This window comes from Ranitomeya imitator, chromosome 1 (genome assembly GCF_032444005.1).
Source record: "Ranitomeya imitator isolate aRanImi1 chromosome 1, aRanImi1.pri, whole genome shotgun sequence".
In the NCBI taxonomy this organism is placed as follows: domain Eukaryota; kingdom Metazoa; phylum Chordata; class Amphibia; order Anura; family Dendrobatidae; genus Ranitomeya; species Ranitomeya imitator.
Window position 1 is genome coordinate 258,193,898 of NC_091282.1, and position 17,061 is coordinate 258,210,958.

Genomic DNA, 17,061 nt, shown 5'->3' on the forward strand with positions numbered 1-17,061 from the left:
AAAAAAAATGCATCTTGCTGCGTCCTCTGCGCCCTATCGCTTGCGGCAAAAGAAATGCATGCATCGCAAAACGCATGTCCATGCGCCCCCATGTTATATATAGGGGCGCATGGCGCATGCGTCGCCGTGGCTGCGCCCGACGCAGCCCGGCAGAACGCAAATGTGAACGTAGCCTTAGATTGCACACAGATGGACTTCCTATCACTAAGCATGTGACTTAGGCTACTTTCACACTCGTGTTGGTACGGGGCCGTCAGAATGTGTCGGCCCGACGTACGTTGTGAAAATTGTGCACAACGTGGGCAGCGGATGCAGTTTTTCAATGCATCCGCTGCTCATTCTATGTCCCGGGGAGGAGGGGGCGCAGTTCCGGCTGCGCATGCGCGGTTGAAAATGGCGGATCCAACGTACGAAAAAACGTTAAATTGAACTTTTTTTCGTGCCGACGGTCCGCCAAAACACGACGGATCCAGTGCACAACGGATGCGACGTATGGCTATATGTCGCAATCCGTCGCCAATACAAGTCTATGGGCAAAAAAACGCATCCTGCAGGCACATTTGCAGGATCCGTTTTTTGCCCAAAACGACGGATTGCAACGGATTAAAAAAAACGCTAGTGTGAAAGAGGCCTTATGAATGTAATTGCTTGCACCAGAAATCTTTAGGCGCTTCATAACAAAAAGGGTGAATTTATCTCAGAATAACAGACGTTCATAACCAACAAAACTGCACAGTTCAACTGCATCTTTAATTGTAATTTGCAGGAGTTTTCATGAAATCAGATCCACTTTGCTTGGACAATTAAACACCTTAGGCTTCTTTCACACTTCCGTTTTTACAATCTGCACAGGATCTGTCAAAATGTTGAAATGAGATTGTAAAAAAGGGTGCACTGGGCCCGTTTTTCTGACGGACCCGTCGAGGCTATGTGCACCTGTTGTGTATGCATCTTCGCAGCAGTTTTCCACTGCGAAAATGCATACACAACACAACCCAGGTTTAAAAGTAATATAAATAAAAAATTGCGTTACCGATGCTCCCGGCAGCTGGCGTTCCCAGTAATGCCTTGCGTGCAATGACCTCACGAGACCGCGACGTCATCGGGTCATTTCACAATGCATTACTGGGAACGTCAGCTGCCAGAAGCATCGCGAGCATCGGTAACGCTGCGCGGGACGCCGGAAGGTGAGACTATTGCGATTTTTTATTTTTTACATTATATCTTGTTACTATTGATGCTGCATAGGCAGCATCAATAGTAAAAAGAGAGAGAGAGCGAGAGAGAATTTCCCTGACTGGAAAGTCTTCCACCCATGCTCAGTTTCAAAAGACGGAACCCGTTGCTGGATTCCTGCCTTTGACAGTCAGTGATGGATCCTGCGTCCATAGGCTTCCATTATAGCAAACGACGGGCAGCGCAGGACCCGTCGCTGAGCAATTTTCTGATCCAGTGCACGATGGATGAAACGGATGGCCATCCGTCACAATCCGTCGCTAACACAAGTCTATAGGAAAAAACAGGATCCAGCAGAAAAATTTGCTGGATCCTGTTTTTTTTAAAAATCGATGGATTTCGACGGGAGCTCAAAGACGGAAGTGTGAAAGAGGCCTTATTTGTACACACAAACTCCGTATTTACGCTACGTGGGAACATGGCCTAAGTTACTCCTGTTGTATATTAATCTGTATGGAATAGCTGAATGGAGCCCCCTCCCCCGCAGTATGAAAGTCACGTGAATGTGATGTCTTGTCAGATTCCAGAGCGAGGAAGTCAGGTCCTAACTCCTGACATCACAGGGAGTCAGAATTCTCAGCCCGAGATCACGTAGCCAGGGTGCAGCTCAGGTTACTGAAGGTTTTGGGAAAGCAATAAACTTACAGAAGAGCTTATGTATAGCAGTTAGTTAAAAGGGATATCTAAAGTAGTGGCCAACCCCTGTAAAGTCAGGCCCACAATCTCAACTGCAGTACAGACTGGGCTCCAACACTGCCTAAAGAGTGTAGGTAGCTACTGTAGACTGTGGCTCTAAAAAAAAGCCAGTGTGATTTATGCAGTGTTCAAAATACGCTACGTGAACGGGTTTGGCATGCGCTCTCCCGCCACGTACAGTTCGCAAGCGCTTGATTGCAGTTGTTGCTGCTAGGGTGGCCCAACCAGTTATTAGGTTTAGGGGCAATCACTTTTTCACACAGGCTCCTGTAGGTTTGGATTCCCCCCCTTAACCTTCGTCCGGCTGAGTAGGTACAATTGTAACTATTCCATTTTAAAATTGCAATAACTTTTTTTTTCGAAAAGCCGTAGAGGGCTGAAATTTCGTGACATCTCTGCAGTTTTGGTCCAGAATATATTGGCCAAATTTCAATAAAATATATATGAAGGTACAATTGTACCTCTGCAGCCTGTTAACGTTGTAAAATTATGCAGCCTGATGAAGGTTAATAATAAAGAACTTCATTTAAAAACTGCATTTTTTGGTACTTGTGTTATCTTTGTCTAATATTTAGATTTGTTTGGTTATCTGATCATTTAAGGGTGACAAACGAGCAAAAAAAATAAAGAAATCAGGAAGGGGGCAAACACTTTGTCACACTACTGTATGCTGAATGTAGAACAGTTGGATGCCAAGAGTGTCATCTAGGACTTTGTCAGTATGGTAAGCAATAACTACAAGTAGGTTTACACCTTATAAATGCAATCACAGAGTATTAAGTCTTACTCACTCTGTCATTACAGAGAACTTGTCGGCTGAATCATGCGGTCCAAATCCCAGGCCGCATGAATCAAGGCCTGGCCATAGACAGATTTCTCTGAAACACTGAAGTCTGAAGAGCCGGCCAGGGACCATAGGCAGAGAGCAGACTAGACCGGCACCAGACCTAGCTGTTTTTTTTCCTAGCACCACTCCTGGTGATTGACATGTCTCTCCCTATAGACACACATAGGAGAGCTCTATCAATCACCTCAGGTGGTGTGGGGAGAAGTTTGCCGGTGGAGGTTTAGGACTAGTCTCCTCTCTGCCGATAGTCCATGACTGGCTCTTCAAACTACTCTACATTTTCTCTCTCTGAAACGCCAGAGCGTTTTGGAGAAATACATACCTTGCCGCAAAGGTGCAGACAGGCTCCAATTCATGCGGCCTGTGGTTTTTGGCAGGCTCCCTTTAAACTGTAGAAATGCAGGTATGAGATGAAAACCTAAGGGGGTCAGGATGGATCTCCACCTAGAATAGTATTGTTTGTGATCTTTTATAAGCCGGCAGCACTTTCCGCTGAGTGTTCTGAGTGTGTTTGTCTAGGAGACGGCTTGCCAATACTATGATCCCTCCAGCAGACTGCCGTGTTCTCGGAGGTGCCGTGTTACTCATCACATATCACTAGTCATCTGCTCTCGAGAACATCACATAACAGAAGACATGATTCTATTTGGAGGAATAGTCAGAGTGCAGCATTTTCACAGTTTACGGAGAGAAAATAATTACATTTTCAATTAGCCAATACAGCATTTACGTACATTAAAGGGACTCCAGTACAAAAGACATGCAAATTTAAACAAAGTATTAGCTACATTGTAGTAAACTTTTAAAGACCTCTCACTTTTTACCTGGTCTAAATGAACTTCTCCCCCGGAATCTGGCATTGTTGTTTTTCCCCTTTCTGTCTATCTGATCTAGAGCTATCGTAGCCTTCTACTTGCACCCTGTTAGCCAAGAGGGTGTTGTCTTCAAGAAGACACCTACAGAAGAGTGGAAGATCATGCCTCCTTAGCTAACAAGACTAGACTTGCATATAGGGCGCACAATGGAGGACAGTGCGATATCTCTTTAAGGGTAGGAAAGTATAAAGAAATCGTCTAGAGTTTCATCCAGAAAAGTAATACGATTTCTCACTTGTCATTAGCTTTTTTTTTTCTTTATTTTATAGCCGCTATTAACCATTACAGGTTCCTATGTTGCAGAATTGCAATGTATTTGTAAAAGTCTTATGCTATACTGTGTCTATGTATGACATCATTTTTTTTTATGTTTTGTTTTTTAAGAGACTTGAATAAATTGAGAGAAATTAGTGTGGGCTGTGATTTTTTTATTTTTTTTTTTTTTCATACTCCGATTCGGTCAGTGAAAAAAAATCGCTCCTCTGCACTCCCCCATTGAATAACATTGGTCCGCGTGCTGGCCATTTCTTTCATAGATAACAATCGGACCGAAAATATGGTCGTGCGTATGAGCTCAAATGGACAGGTACAAAGAAATAAAATTAAATTCAGGGAAACGGCAGCATTTAGACCAGGTAAGGAATTTACATATTTATCACAAGTAACAGGTCTTCTTTAAACATTGAAATTGTAAGCGTGTTTTAGGCTACTTTCACACTGGCGTTTTTTGCCAGACGTCGCAATGCGTCGTTTATGGGAAAAAACGCATCCTGCAAAGTTGTTTGCAGGATGCGTTTTTGCCCCATAGATTAACATTAGCGACGCATTGCGACGCTTTGCCACACGTCGCAACCGTCGTGCGACGGTTGCGCCGTGTTGTGGCGGACCGCCGAGAGCAAAAAACGTTAAATGTAACGTTTTTTGCTCCTGACGGACCGCTTTTTCCGACCGCGCATGTGCGGCCGAAACTCCGCCCCCACCTCACAATGGGGCAGCGGAAGCGCCGGAGAAATGCATCCGCTGCCTCCGTTGTGCAGTGTGTCAAACGCTAGCCTCGGAATCTCTGCCCGACGCATTGCGACGGGGAGATTCCGACGCTAGTGTGAAAGTAGCCTTATAAAAGACTTGACCTACATATGGAATATTGCAATTGTTGGTAAGTATGATGAGGATAACTGCTCACTTTACCAATTCCATCATCGCAGTATGATATAACTGAGGCATGTGTACATGCAGACCGCAGACAACATACCTACAGGACGTCACAGCCCATGACAACAAGATGACAGATATTAGCTTATGACTAGACATCACAGAAGGAAGGGAAATAATATATTCACAGAAAGCATTAAATAATGACAAAAAAACAATTAAAGGAGGCAAACTGATAAAACTAAAAAAAGAAAGATTGTACTGCCATAGTATTACCTGGCCATGCACAAATTCCAACACCCCCGCCTGTGTACGACTTATGAAATCAATGCCGCCTTGCTTGCCAGCTCCGTCGCTAACATCATCATCCAGAACCTATCAGTGATGACACCTGAGGGCCAAGAAGCATTAACCCTTGCCACCTGACCAAATGTTCGCAACATATGGTAAAGCATAAAAGCGCTCCATACTTTCCGAGTGTGGGAGGAAGATCAGTTACAGTACTCAGCTCTGCTTGGTGTTACATTTGAAATTCTCATGAAATATTCAGTTTCAAGGCATGCATGGATTTCCTGAAACCAACGCAGACAAGACAAATTTGGTAGAGTCATCCATTATTTAGAGAGATCCACAGAAGACGAGCGCTGCCTCTGTAAAACCGGGTTCACAAACACATTTCTGCCATAAAGCAACCTTGAAACTGCCAGTGAATAGCTTTGTGTTCTGCTGAATTGTGAGCAGAAAAAAACACACAATCCAACCTTGATCTGCTAATAACACTTCTCACATTGAAAGAAAGCAATCGGTATTGAAAAGATAGCGCTAGCCTTCAGTTTCTGAGTATCACCAGAACAAAGCCGCTGTGTCGCAGTCATAAAGTGGAAAACTCCAGCTATAACACTTGGTAAAAGCTCCGTTCTCATCGGAATTAGTATCGGCAACAATTCATGAGCCAATTACATAATTCTCGGAGGTGCGAGGCAGTGAAATGTACCTGAAGAATGTCTCGTGGCTATGAGTCGGTTAGTGGAGTGGACACTATACACATTCAGGTGATTAATGAGACCGTTCGTGACATGGACGCTTTAGACATACAGGTGACTTATGAGATTGTTTGTCTAAAGTATCTGCAATGAATGAAGAACATGATGGTTCAGAGTCCACACTGCCCAAGGATCAAAGATAAGATCACACACGAAGGACCATCAACGATCATTTTGGTCTGGTCCTGATGAAGAGGTTTGGAAACCTTGAAACACGTTGACAATAAACCGCATTCATGCTTCACGTTCCTGTGTGATCGTATCTTTGAACATTGGTCAGTGCGGACTCTGAACCACCATATTCCTAATTTATTGCATTTGATCCCATTGGTGGTCCTGCAGCAGCCTTCACATGATTCTATAGGAGTTGCGACTGTCACAGCCCTATCAGGAGAGCATACCTATACTATCTTATACCACTTGGTTATCAGATAAGACCATAGTTGTGGTTTTATATCTATCTCTCCAGTTTTACCATTGATTTATTTTTTTCAGAAGCATCCGTGACACTAAGTCTCGTAAGTTACATGCATGTCTAAAGAGTCCACGTCACTAACAGTCTCATAAGTGACCGGGATGTCTAATGCTTCTGTGTCACTATAAGTCTCATAAGTTACTTGTATGTCTAAAGCATCTGCATCACTAATAGTTCAGTTAAATACTATCTAAAGCCTCTCCATCACTGACAGTGACGCGGACGCTTTAGACATACATGTAACTTATTAAACAGTTAGCGACGCAGATGCTTTAGACATACAGGTAGCTTATGATACTGTTCATGACGTGGATGCTTTAGACATACAGGTAACCTAAGATACTGTTCATGACGTGAACGTTTTAGACATACATGTAACATATGATATGGTTCGTGACAGATGCTTTAGACATACATGTAACTTATGATACGGTTTGTGACGCAGATGCTTTAGATATACAGGTAACTTATGATACTGTTCATGATGTGGACGTTTTAGACATACATGTAACTAATGATACGGTTCGTGACAGACGCTTTAGACATACAGGTAACTTATGATACTGTTCGTGACTTGGACGATTTAGACATACACAACTTGAGCCAGTAAGTGACACACAAATTAGTATGTTGTAATATTGGACCCTTTGCGATTAGCAAGGCCTCAAACTTCTGATTCAACTCCTAAATACAGCAAAACACAAGCAGCACAATAGCTTTAGTAAGATGTCAGGAAGGGAAAGAGTTACATCCACCACAAAAGAAGTACTCTTACCTTTCTTAGCGGTTTCCATTTCCTCTTCAGTCCACCGCGAGCTTTCATTCATTTCCATTGCTGCTGCAAAAACAAAATGCAGGAATATTTGAATTAACCAAAACCGAAAACCAAGGAGCACGGACAGGTGTGCCACTGTCATACCTTCGCACTACAAGACTGGACCCATTGAACACCAGAGGGGCATACTATACAGTTCGCTGTGTAGGTATCTACATTTCGTGACATGCTCCTGGTGGAGGTGGAGCATTACGCAGGACAGCAATCCCAGGTTAAGTACTGACTACCCAATGCAATCCGGGGGTTTCAAGTGCGAGACATTTTTGCCAGTGTTCATTGTACAAATTCAGTTTCTCAGGCTGAAAACATTCACTACCATTCCACTTCTAATGGCCCATGAAAGAGAGAGAGCAATGGGCTGCGGGCACTTAGAGTACTGCACTGATTGGACTACGATAAAACATGAACAGTTCACATAAAGGACAAACATGGGACAAGAAGGGGGGAAAGTTGCACAGACAATTAAAAATAGCAGTGCCCTTCATGCAGAGAGTCTGTAGCGGCAAACCTCCGACAACTATTAGGCCTGGCCCTTGGGAGGACATGAAGGCACATCGCTTACAGTTCGCTGCACAAGATTTCGGTTGGCACCTCTCATAGGCTCATCACAAGTAATTTTGTTTTATGAGATTCCCCACAGCCACAAGATAGTAAAAGATAGGACACCAGCAGCGTATGTCTACCATACTGTGTGATGGAGAAGAAACTCAGCACCCACATTACACAGCCGCAGAACGCCACTACAGCACAGATCGTAAAGTCTAACACTGCAACAGATGGCTTTCCTGTGTATTCATTAATTAGTCATGAATAGAACATTCTATTAAAAAGTCGTCATTGATCAGGTAGATATACAAAACACATACAATTCTCAGTAAACTGGATTAAAGGGAATGACATGTTGTATAGGAAACATTTTAAAGAAGGACCTTAGTTCAGTTTATGCCTTGATACTTATCTAATGACTAACTAAAAAGTAGATTGTGAGCTCTTGGGAGTCAGACGCTCTTGTTTGAACTGTTCATGGGCTAATCTGTGTGAACAGGAGACTGATTTGCAGAAGTATTCTTGCTGTAGCATTGTAAATAGGATGCCAGATAAAAGGGATTGTTCATACAAGGCAGTTTTGATGGTCAGCGCGTGCACTTGCTATTTCCTCCCCAGCCAATAGCTGTGGGACATTATGTACTTTATATATTGCTGCCTCCCCACTGGGGAGGTGCCTGAGCAGCCTTCCTGTTTTGCAGTCTAAGTTGTATACCTGTCCCTGCTGCACTGAGATGCAGATCCTGCCTGCTGCACTCCAATGAAGATCCTGCCTGTTGCACTCCGATGCAGATCCTGCCTGCTGCACTCCGATACCAACACTGCTTGCTGCACTCTTGTGCGAACTCTGTCTGCTGCATTCTAAATAAAACTCTGCCAGCTGCTCCCTCCAGTCTGTCCTCTGTGTCCAGCTGCTGTGCATCTGTTTGTCTGTCCTGGAGTGGCACCTGGCATTCATCGGGAGCCAGGTCAAATTTCACCATCAGAGGCTCTAGTTTACACTCAGGTGTTCGCTTAGTCACGCCCCTCCAGGCTCTCAATGATCCGTGGCACAGTGGTTCCACAAACCACGTCTGTGACAGTTTGCTCAGGCCAGGGATCCCGCTGGACCAAAGATCCTGCCTGTTCGGACCATGTACCAGGAGCCTTGCCGACAGACGCACAAGAAGAGCTGTCCATACAGTTGCAGTCCTTAACCACTAAGTTGCAGACCTTAAACATCCCTCCAGAGTTTCAGCATGTTCAAGCAGCTGTGTCTTCTGAGACTTCCCAGACAGTCTGCTTGGTTCAAGATCCAGTTCCCTGACTCGCAGCTCCACCACGTTTTGACGGCAATCCGAAGCTCTGCCGTGGGTTAGTCAATCAGTGCCGGCTACATTTTGAACTCCTTCCTCATCATTTCCAGTCAGATCGAACAAAGGTGGCATTTCTTATGGGGCAATATGCGGTACACTTCCGTACTCTGGCATCCGGTTGGAATAATGAAGCGCTGGTGGCAACTTTCTGGAATGGCCTTTCTGGAAACAAGGGATCAGCTAGCTGGCCGAGACTTACCAACTACCTTCGACAACCTGGTCTCCCTCGCCATCCATATAGAACTTTGCTTCCATGAGCGTGCCTGTGAGGTGGCACGTGAAAGAGTACCGCGCCGCCTGGCTCAGTCTTTTCAAATGCAACATGTTCCTTCGCCCTCCCTTGTCAAGGACTGATCTGAACCCATGCAGATCGACCATCTTGCCCTTGTTAGACAGCGACTCAGGGATCGACGCGCTAAAGTCCAGTGCCTGTATTGTGGAGACATGAGCCACTCCATTCGAGTCTGTCTGGTAAAGCCGGAGACGCTCCGGCATCTTAGGTCGATAGGAGAAGCCTCCCTAGATGGAAAAGACATCTTCCTACCCCTGACCCTTACTGTGGCTGTGACAGCCGGTGAATCACAGTTTTTGAGTCGGCGCATTTGGATTCCAGGGCAGACGGAAATTTGATCCTCCAGGCTGTAGTGGATCGGTTCCAAATTCCAGTTCATCCACTCAAGAACCCCCTGGCAATAATATCTGTCGATGGGAGAACTCTTCGGGAGATGGTTTATCTGGCTACTGAGCCGCTTGAGCTCTGTATTGGGATGCTTCATATTTGCCTTCTATGTTCTTTCCCACATGTCTCACGCCTTTCTCTTAGGCCTACCAAGGCTACGGCAGCACGAACCTGTGTTGGACTGGAAAACTGGAGAGGTGCTCCGCTGGGGACATTTCTGTCAGGAGAAGTGTCTGACTCCAGTACATCAGGCTAAGGCCCCCTTCTTGTCCAGCATAGCTGCCTGGTTTGCCATCTGTCTATTGGTCCTTTGTCAATGTTTTTGACAAGAGAGAAGCTGAGACTTTGCAGCCCCACAAGCCGTATGACTGCTCTATCAACTTGATTCCCAGATCTACACCCCTTAGAGGCTGAATTTACCCTCTGTCCCCAGCTGAGACTCGAGCTATGTTGGACTACATTCAGGAGAATTTAGCCAGGGGGTTCATTCAGAAATCCTCCTCTCCTGCTGCGGCCGAGTTTTTCTTCGTTAAGAAGGATGGATCACTCCGACCCTGTATTGACTATCGAAGTCTCAACCAGATCACAGTGAAAAATAAATACCCTATCCCACTGATTCCAGAGTTGTTTGACCGATTAAGAGGTGCCATGATCTTCACCAAATTAGACTTAAGAGACGCCTACAATCTAATCCGCATTCGCCAGGGAGACGAATGGAAGATTGCTTTCAACACCAGGGACGGACATTATGAATACCGAGTGATGCCCTTCGGTCTCTGTAATGCACCGGCAGTTTTTCAAGAATTAGTCAACAATATCTTCCAGGACCTGCTTTATTCCTGCGTTGTCGTGTATCTGGACAATATTTTGGTATTTTCCCATGATCTGGTCTCCCACAGACAAGCAGATTGGGAGGTTCTTCAGCATCTGAGTGAGAATCGCCTCTACGCCAATTATGAGAAATGCGTTTTCAAACAGTCCTCTCTTCCCTTCTTGGGTTACATTATCTCAGATACCGGACTCAGGATGGATCCTGAGAAAGTCTCTTCCACCCTTAAATGGCCGCTGTCCGTGGGAGTCAAACCAATTCAGCGATTCCTTGGTTTTGCTAATTATAATCGGCAATTCAATCCTCACTTCTCCACGCTGTCTGCTCCCATCTCTGCTATGACCCGAAAGGGAGCCAATCCAAAGAACTGGTCCTCCGAGGCTGAAGAGGCCTTCGCTTTCAAACGTTTTTTCTCCACCGCTCCAGTTCAGCATCGCCCGTATTTTGAACAAACAGTTATTCCTGGAGGTAAATGCATCCTCGTTAGGGGCTGTAGCTGTGCTCTCCCAGAAGTCATCCTCGGGTCGCAGTGTGTCCTGCGGTTTCTTCTCTAAGTCCTTCTCCGCTCCTGAGCGTAACTACTATAATCGGGGACCGAGCGTTACTCGCCATTAAGATGGCTCTGGAGGAGTGGCGATACCTGCTGGAGGGTGCAGTCTATACAGTGGTTATCTACACAGACCATAAAAACCTGGCATATCTCCAGTCCGTCCAGAGAATTAGTCCACGTCAAGCTGGGTGGTCTTTGTTTTTTGCCCGCTTAAACTTTCTTTTACATTTCAGGTCCGGTGACAAGAATGTCAGAGCCGATGCCCTCTCTCGCTCTTTTCTGCCCGAGGATCAAGAGGAGGATCCACAATTTATCATTGAACCGTCCAAGATGGTCACTGTCACTCCAGTCACTCTGTCACGAATCCCTCAAGGAAGGACTCTTGTGGCTGACTCCGAGAAGGAGCGAGTTTTGTATTGGGGTCACTCATCCTCGGTCGCTGATCACACAGGACTAAGGAAGACTCTACTGTTGATTTCTCACCACTACTGGTGGCCGTCCATGAGGAGAGAAATCTATGCTTACGTGGCTGCCTGTCCGATTTGTGCCCGCAATAAAGTCCCCAGACGACTTACTGCTGGTTCTCTCCTGCCATTAACCATATGGCTATGGACTTCATTATGGATTTGCCAGTATCGTGGGTATCATGGATCGCACCATCATCTGGGTATCGTGGAATGCTTCTCCAAAATGGCACACTTTACCCCATTGTCGACTCTCCATCCACTCTTGAACTGGCTGACCGCTTAATCAAACATATTTTCCGCCTGCATGGATTTCCTCGTCACATTGTGTCCGATCGAGGTTCGCAGTTCACTTCCAGATTCTTGCAAGAGCTCTGTAAACATCTGGATATCGCCTTAGAATTCTCATCAGCCTATCACCCCCAGTCCAATGGGCAAGTGGAGCGTGTCAACCAGGTCCTGGGCAATTACCTGCGACAATTCGTCAATGCCCACCATAATGATTTGGTGAAATTGCTTCCCTGGGCTGAGTTCTCGTACAACAATCACATTGGTCAAGCCTCGGGAGAATCTCCGTTCTACACTGTGTTCAGATGGCAACCCGAGGTTACCCTCCCGGTGACTGTTCCTTCCTGTTTTAATATTTATTTCAATAAAAATTTGTTATTTTATGGCTTCTCGCTTCTATGTTTTATTTCTGATGTAATTATATAATTATATATACATATATATATATATATATACATATATATATATATATATATATATATATATATACACACTAGATGGTGGCCCGATTCTAACGCATCGGGTATTCTAGAATATGTATTTATGTATGTATATAGCAGCCACATAGTATATAGCACAGGCCACGTAGTATATAGGAGCCATGTATAAAACATAAGACAGGAATTGGAGTAAAAAGGTCCAAAAAGTAATCAAAATATCAATTTATTGAAAAATAATAATATACAACATATAAACAGACCAGGATTAGGTAATAACAAAGGACACCCGTGTCCTGACAAAAGATGTTAAGTATTAGACATGGGTAAAGGTGCTCAAGTGCCACAAAAAAGAGAGAGACCGAAAGTCCGAAGTAAACTAGTAATCAGATGACTAAGTAAGTCTGCGCGCTATACCATTCCAACGACTGGGTCCCAAACTAAGTTCATTGCTTACCCATGATATCAGTGTGTCAGGTTCAGTGTCCACGTGGCGGCGTGGACACTGATCCTGACACACTGATATCATGGGTAAGCAATGAACTTAAGGTACCGTCACACTTAGCAACTTTGCAACGAGAACGACAACGATCCGTGACGTTGCAGCATCCTGGATAGCGATCTCGTAGTGTTCGACACGCAGCAGCGATCTGGATCCCGCTGTGCCATCGCTGGTCGGAGCTAGAAGTCCAGAACTTCATTTGGTCGTCAGGTCGGCGTGTATCGTCACATGTTTGACATCAAAAGCAACGATGCCAGCATTTTTTTACATGGAGCTAACAACCAGCGAGAACGATAAGTGAGTCGCCGTTACGTCACTGGATCGCTCCTGCATCGTTCTGGAGTTACTGTGTTTGACGTCTCTACAGCGACCTAAACAGCGGCACTCCAGCGATCGGCTCGTTGTCTATATCACTGCAGCGTCGCTGAGTGTGACGGTACGTTTAGTTTGGGACCCAGTCCTTGGAATGGTATAGCGCGCAGACTTACTTAGTCATCTGATTACTAGTTTACTTCGGACTTTCGGTCTCTCTCTTTTTGTGGCACTCGAGCACCTTTACCCATGTCTAATACTTAACATCTTTTGTCAGGACTCGGGTGTCCTTTGTTATCACCTGATCCTAGTCTGTTTATATGTTGTATTATTATTTTTCAATAAATTGATATTTTGATTACTTTTTGGACTTTTTTACTCCAATTCCTGTCTTATGTTATATATTATGCTTGGGAGTGTCCATGTGGTGTACCTTTGAGACGTTCACATGGGTTTTGGTCTCTGTGGCACCCCTTTATTTATGTTGTCCCGTATGGTATATGTTTATTTATAGGAGCCATGTAGTATATAGCAGACAAATACTACGTGGCCTGTGCTATATACTATATGACTGCTACATACATACATATTGTAGAATACCCGATGCGTTAATACAGGCCACGCAATATATAACGCTGGTCACGCAGTATATAACACAGCCACGTACTATATAACACAGTCCACACAGTATATAGCAGCCACGCAGTATATAACACAGGCGACATAATATATAACACTGCCCACGCAGTATATAACAGTGGCCACGTAATATATAGCACAGCCCACACAGTATATAGCAGCCACGTAGTATATAACACTGCCCACACAGTATATAACAGTGGCCACGTAATATATAGCACAGCCCACGCAGTATATAGCAGCCACGTAGTATATAACACTGCCCACGCAGTATATAACACTGGCCACGTAATATATAGCACAGCCCACGCAGTATATAACACTGCCTATGTAGTATGTAGCAGCCACGCGGTATCTAACACAGCTCACGTAGTATACAGCAGTGTGGGCACCATATCCCTGTTAAAAAAATAATTAAAATAGTTATATACTCACCCCCTGGGATCCACCGAAGCTCTGGCGATATGCAAACGGCTGTCGCCATCTTCCGTTCCCCGGATGCATTGCGAAATTACCCAGATGACTTAGCAGTCTCGCAAGACCGCTAAGTCTTCTGCGTAATTTCGCAATGCATCGCCGGGAATGGAAGATGGCGACAGGCGCGAGCGGCTCGGCAGACTACGGAGGGTGAGAATAGCAGGTTTTTTTGTTTTTTTTATTATTTTTAACATTACATTTTTTTACTATTGATGCCGCATAGGCAGCATCAATAGTAAAAAGTTGGGGACACCCAGGGTTAATAGCAGCGGTTACGGAGTGCGTTACCCGCCGCATAACGCGGTCCGTTACCGCCGGCATTAACCCTGTGTGAGCGGTGACTGGAGGGGAGTATGCGGGCGCCGGGCAGTGACTGCGGGGAGCAAGAAGCGGCCATTTTCTTGCGGATTGTGCCCGTCGCTGACTGGTCATGGCTGTTTTGCCGCGACCAGTCAGCGACTTGGATTTCCATGACAGACAGAGGCCGCGACCAATGAATATCCGTGACAGAAAGACAGACAAAAGGACAGACAGAAAGATGGAAGTGACCCTTAGACAATTATATAATAGATATATTTATAGATTGCATCATCCAAATGGGGGAGTTGCCTGAGCAACCTTCCTGATTTGCAGCCTAATTTGTGTAAGATTGCATACCTGTCCCTGCTGCACTCCGATGAAAATCCTGCCTGTTGAACTCTGATGCAGACCCTGCCTGCTGCAGTCCGATGCAGATCCTGCCTGCTGCACTTTGATACAAACACTGCCTGCTGCACTCTGATGCAGATCCTGCTTGCTGTACTCTGGTGCAGATCCTGCCTCCTGCACTCTGATGCGAACTCTGTCTGCTGCATTATAAATCAAACTCTGCTAGTTGCTCCCTCCAGTCCTCCAGTCTGTCCTCTGGGTCCAGCTGCTGCACATCCGTTTGTCTGTCCTGGAGTGGCACCTGGCGTTCATCAGGAGCCAAGTCTAACCTCCTCATCAGAGGCTCAAGTGAACAGTCAGGTATTCGCTTAGTCACGCCCCTCGAGGCTATCCACGGTCCGTGGCACAGTGGTTCCACAAACCATGTCCGTGACATTTATTCTATTAATGATTTCAGCAATTGCCAAAACTTTGGATTTTCTCCAATAGACAATTTTCGTTCTTATGGCTATGCAGTAGTTAATCACTGTTTTGTGTGTAAAGTGAAAATCAATCCAAATCAAGCAATAACAAAGCTTGCTTGGCTGTTAATGAAATGCTGTATCTACAAATGCTAGATAATAGTGAACGCATTGCCTTCCAGAAAGGCCACTCCACAATCCCACCAGACGCGCTGCACACTCGCGTTAGGACTAGAGCAGTGCTAGCAGTTTGGGGGCAAGTCCTTGTACATCCTAGGCCACCTACCTGGTGACAGTTCTCTTCTAATAACATCAAATCATTGGAATAACATTTCATGCATGGAATAACCTGGACCACAAAATGTTTAGTTTGTGAGATTTTATTGTTAAATTTGGTTCTGGATTTTTGCTATAATTGTGGAAAAACACCTTATATGTGTCTCACAAGATTTACAATAGAAATGAATCAATTGTTGTAGCCAAGTGAGTTTATTTCCCGGACCTCGTCAGTGGCTTAGAACACTCAACTGAGAATCGGTTCAAGCGAATGCATTCTGCAGTTTTCTCAGCAAAGAACAACTGTCTGTGTGAAAGTTCACATGCAAATTGGCCCATTGACATTAAAAAGGGTTGTCTGATCTAAAACCTACAAGTCTGTAGTCACTCTATGTGTCTGCAGATTTGTGAATCCTCACATCACGCGCACTGTATGCTGTGAGGATTCTCCGGTGATGGAAGCGTGCGGACAAATGACTGCAAGTATGCGATATACAAACTCCCAGCCACATTTTTGGCTACATAGGTGCGGCCTCACTTACTGCAAGTCTATTATTATTAGTAATTATATTAGCGCCATTTATTCCATGGTGCTTTACATATGAAAAGGGGTATACATAATAAAAACAAGTACAGTAATGTTAAACAATAGAAGTCATGACTGGTACGGGAGGAGAGAGGACCCTGCCCGCGAGGGCTCACAGTGTAGAAGGGATGGGGGCAGATACAGTAGGTGAGGATAGAGCTGGTCGTACAGCGGTTTAGTGGTTACTGCAGGTTGTAGGCTTGTCAGAAGAGGTAGGTCTTCAGGTTCCTTTTGAATGTTTCCATGGTAGGAGAGGGTCTGATATGTTGGAGTACAGAGTTTCAGAGCAGAAGGGGATGCGCAGGAGAAATCTTGTATGTATTCGTAGGAAGAGGAGATGAGAGGGGAGTAGAGAAGTAGATCTTGAGAGGATCGGAGGAAGCCCCAACCCTAGCCCTAGCTATAACCCCAAACCTAACCCTAATGGAAAATGGAAATAAATACTTGTTTTTAATTTTATTATTTTTACCTAACTAAGGGGGTGATAAAGGGGGGTTTGATTTACTTTTGTTTTTTATTTTGATCACTGTGACCCTATCACAGTGACCAAATTGAACCAGCAGACCTTGGAGGGTGCTGGCCAGCAGACCTTGGAGGACGCAATGTGCATGCGTCCGCCATTTTCTTATAGGAAGAAGATGCCGAGGGCCAGGGGACATCACTGGGGGATGCAAGAGGTGATCTCTGGGGGCTCTGCTATCCGGAGAATTTCCAAATTGGGAACGCTATAACCTTATTTCTCAGCGTCATTAAAAAGCGGCACTGAGGAATAAGTACCCTTAACTGCCACCGTTAAGACGTATCAGCGGTCGCTATGGAGTTAAAGGGTTTGTCCACTACTAGAACAACCCCT

The 17,061-nt window shown here is 45.0% G+C and overlaps 1 protein-coding gene across 26 annotated transcripts in view; it reads right to left on the bottom strand.

The window, feature by feature from the left end:
• Positions 1-17,061, bottom strand: part of NCOR2 (nuclear receptor corepressor 2) — a 574,536-nt gene that overhangs the window by 135,277 nt on the left and 422,198 nt on the right. For 25 of the 26 annotated variants that reach the window (XM_069756005.1, XM_069756000.1, XM_069756001.1 and 22 more), the window contains one exon: positions 7,100-7,162. In XM_069756005.1, the coding sequence (XP_069612106.1) occupies positions 7,100-7,162 (63 nt within the window). The remainder of the gene's footprint in view (positions 1-7,099; positions 7,163-17,061) is intronic. The other variant, XM_069756002.1, reaches the window with a different exon arrangement.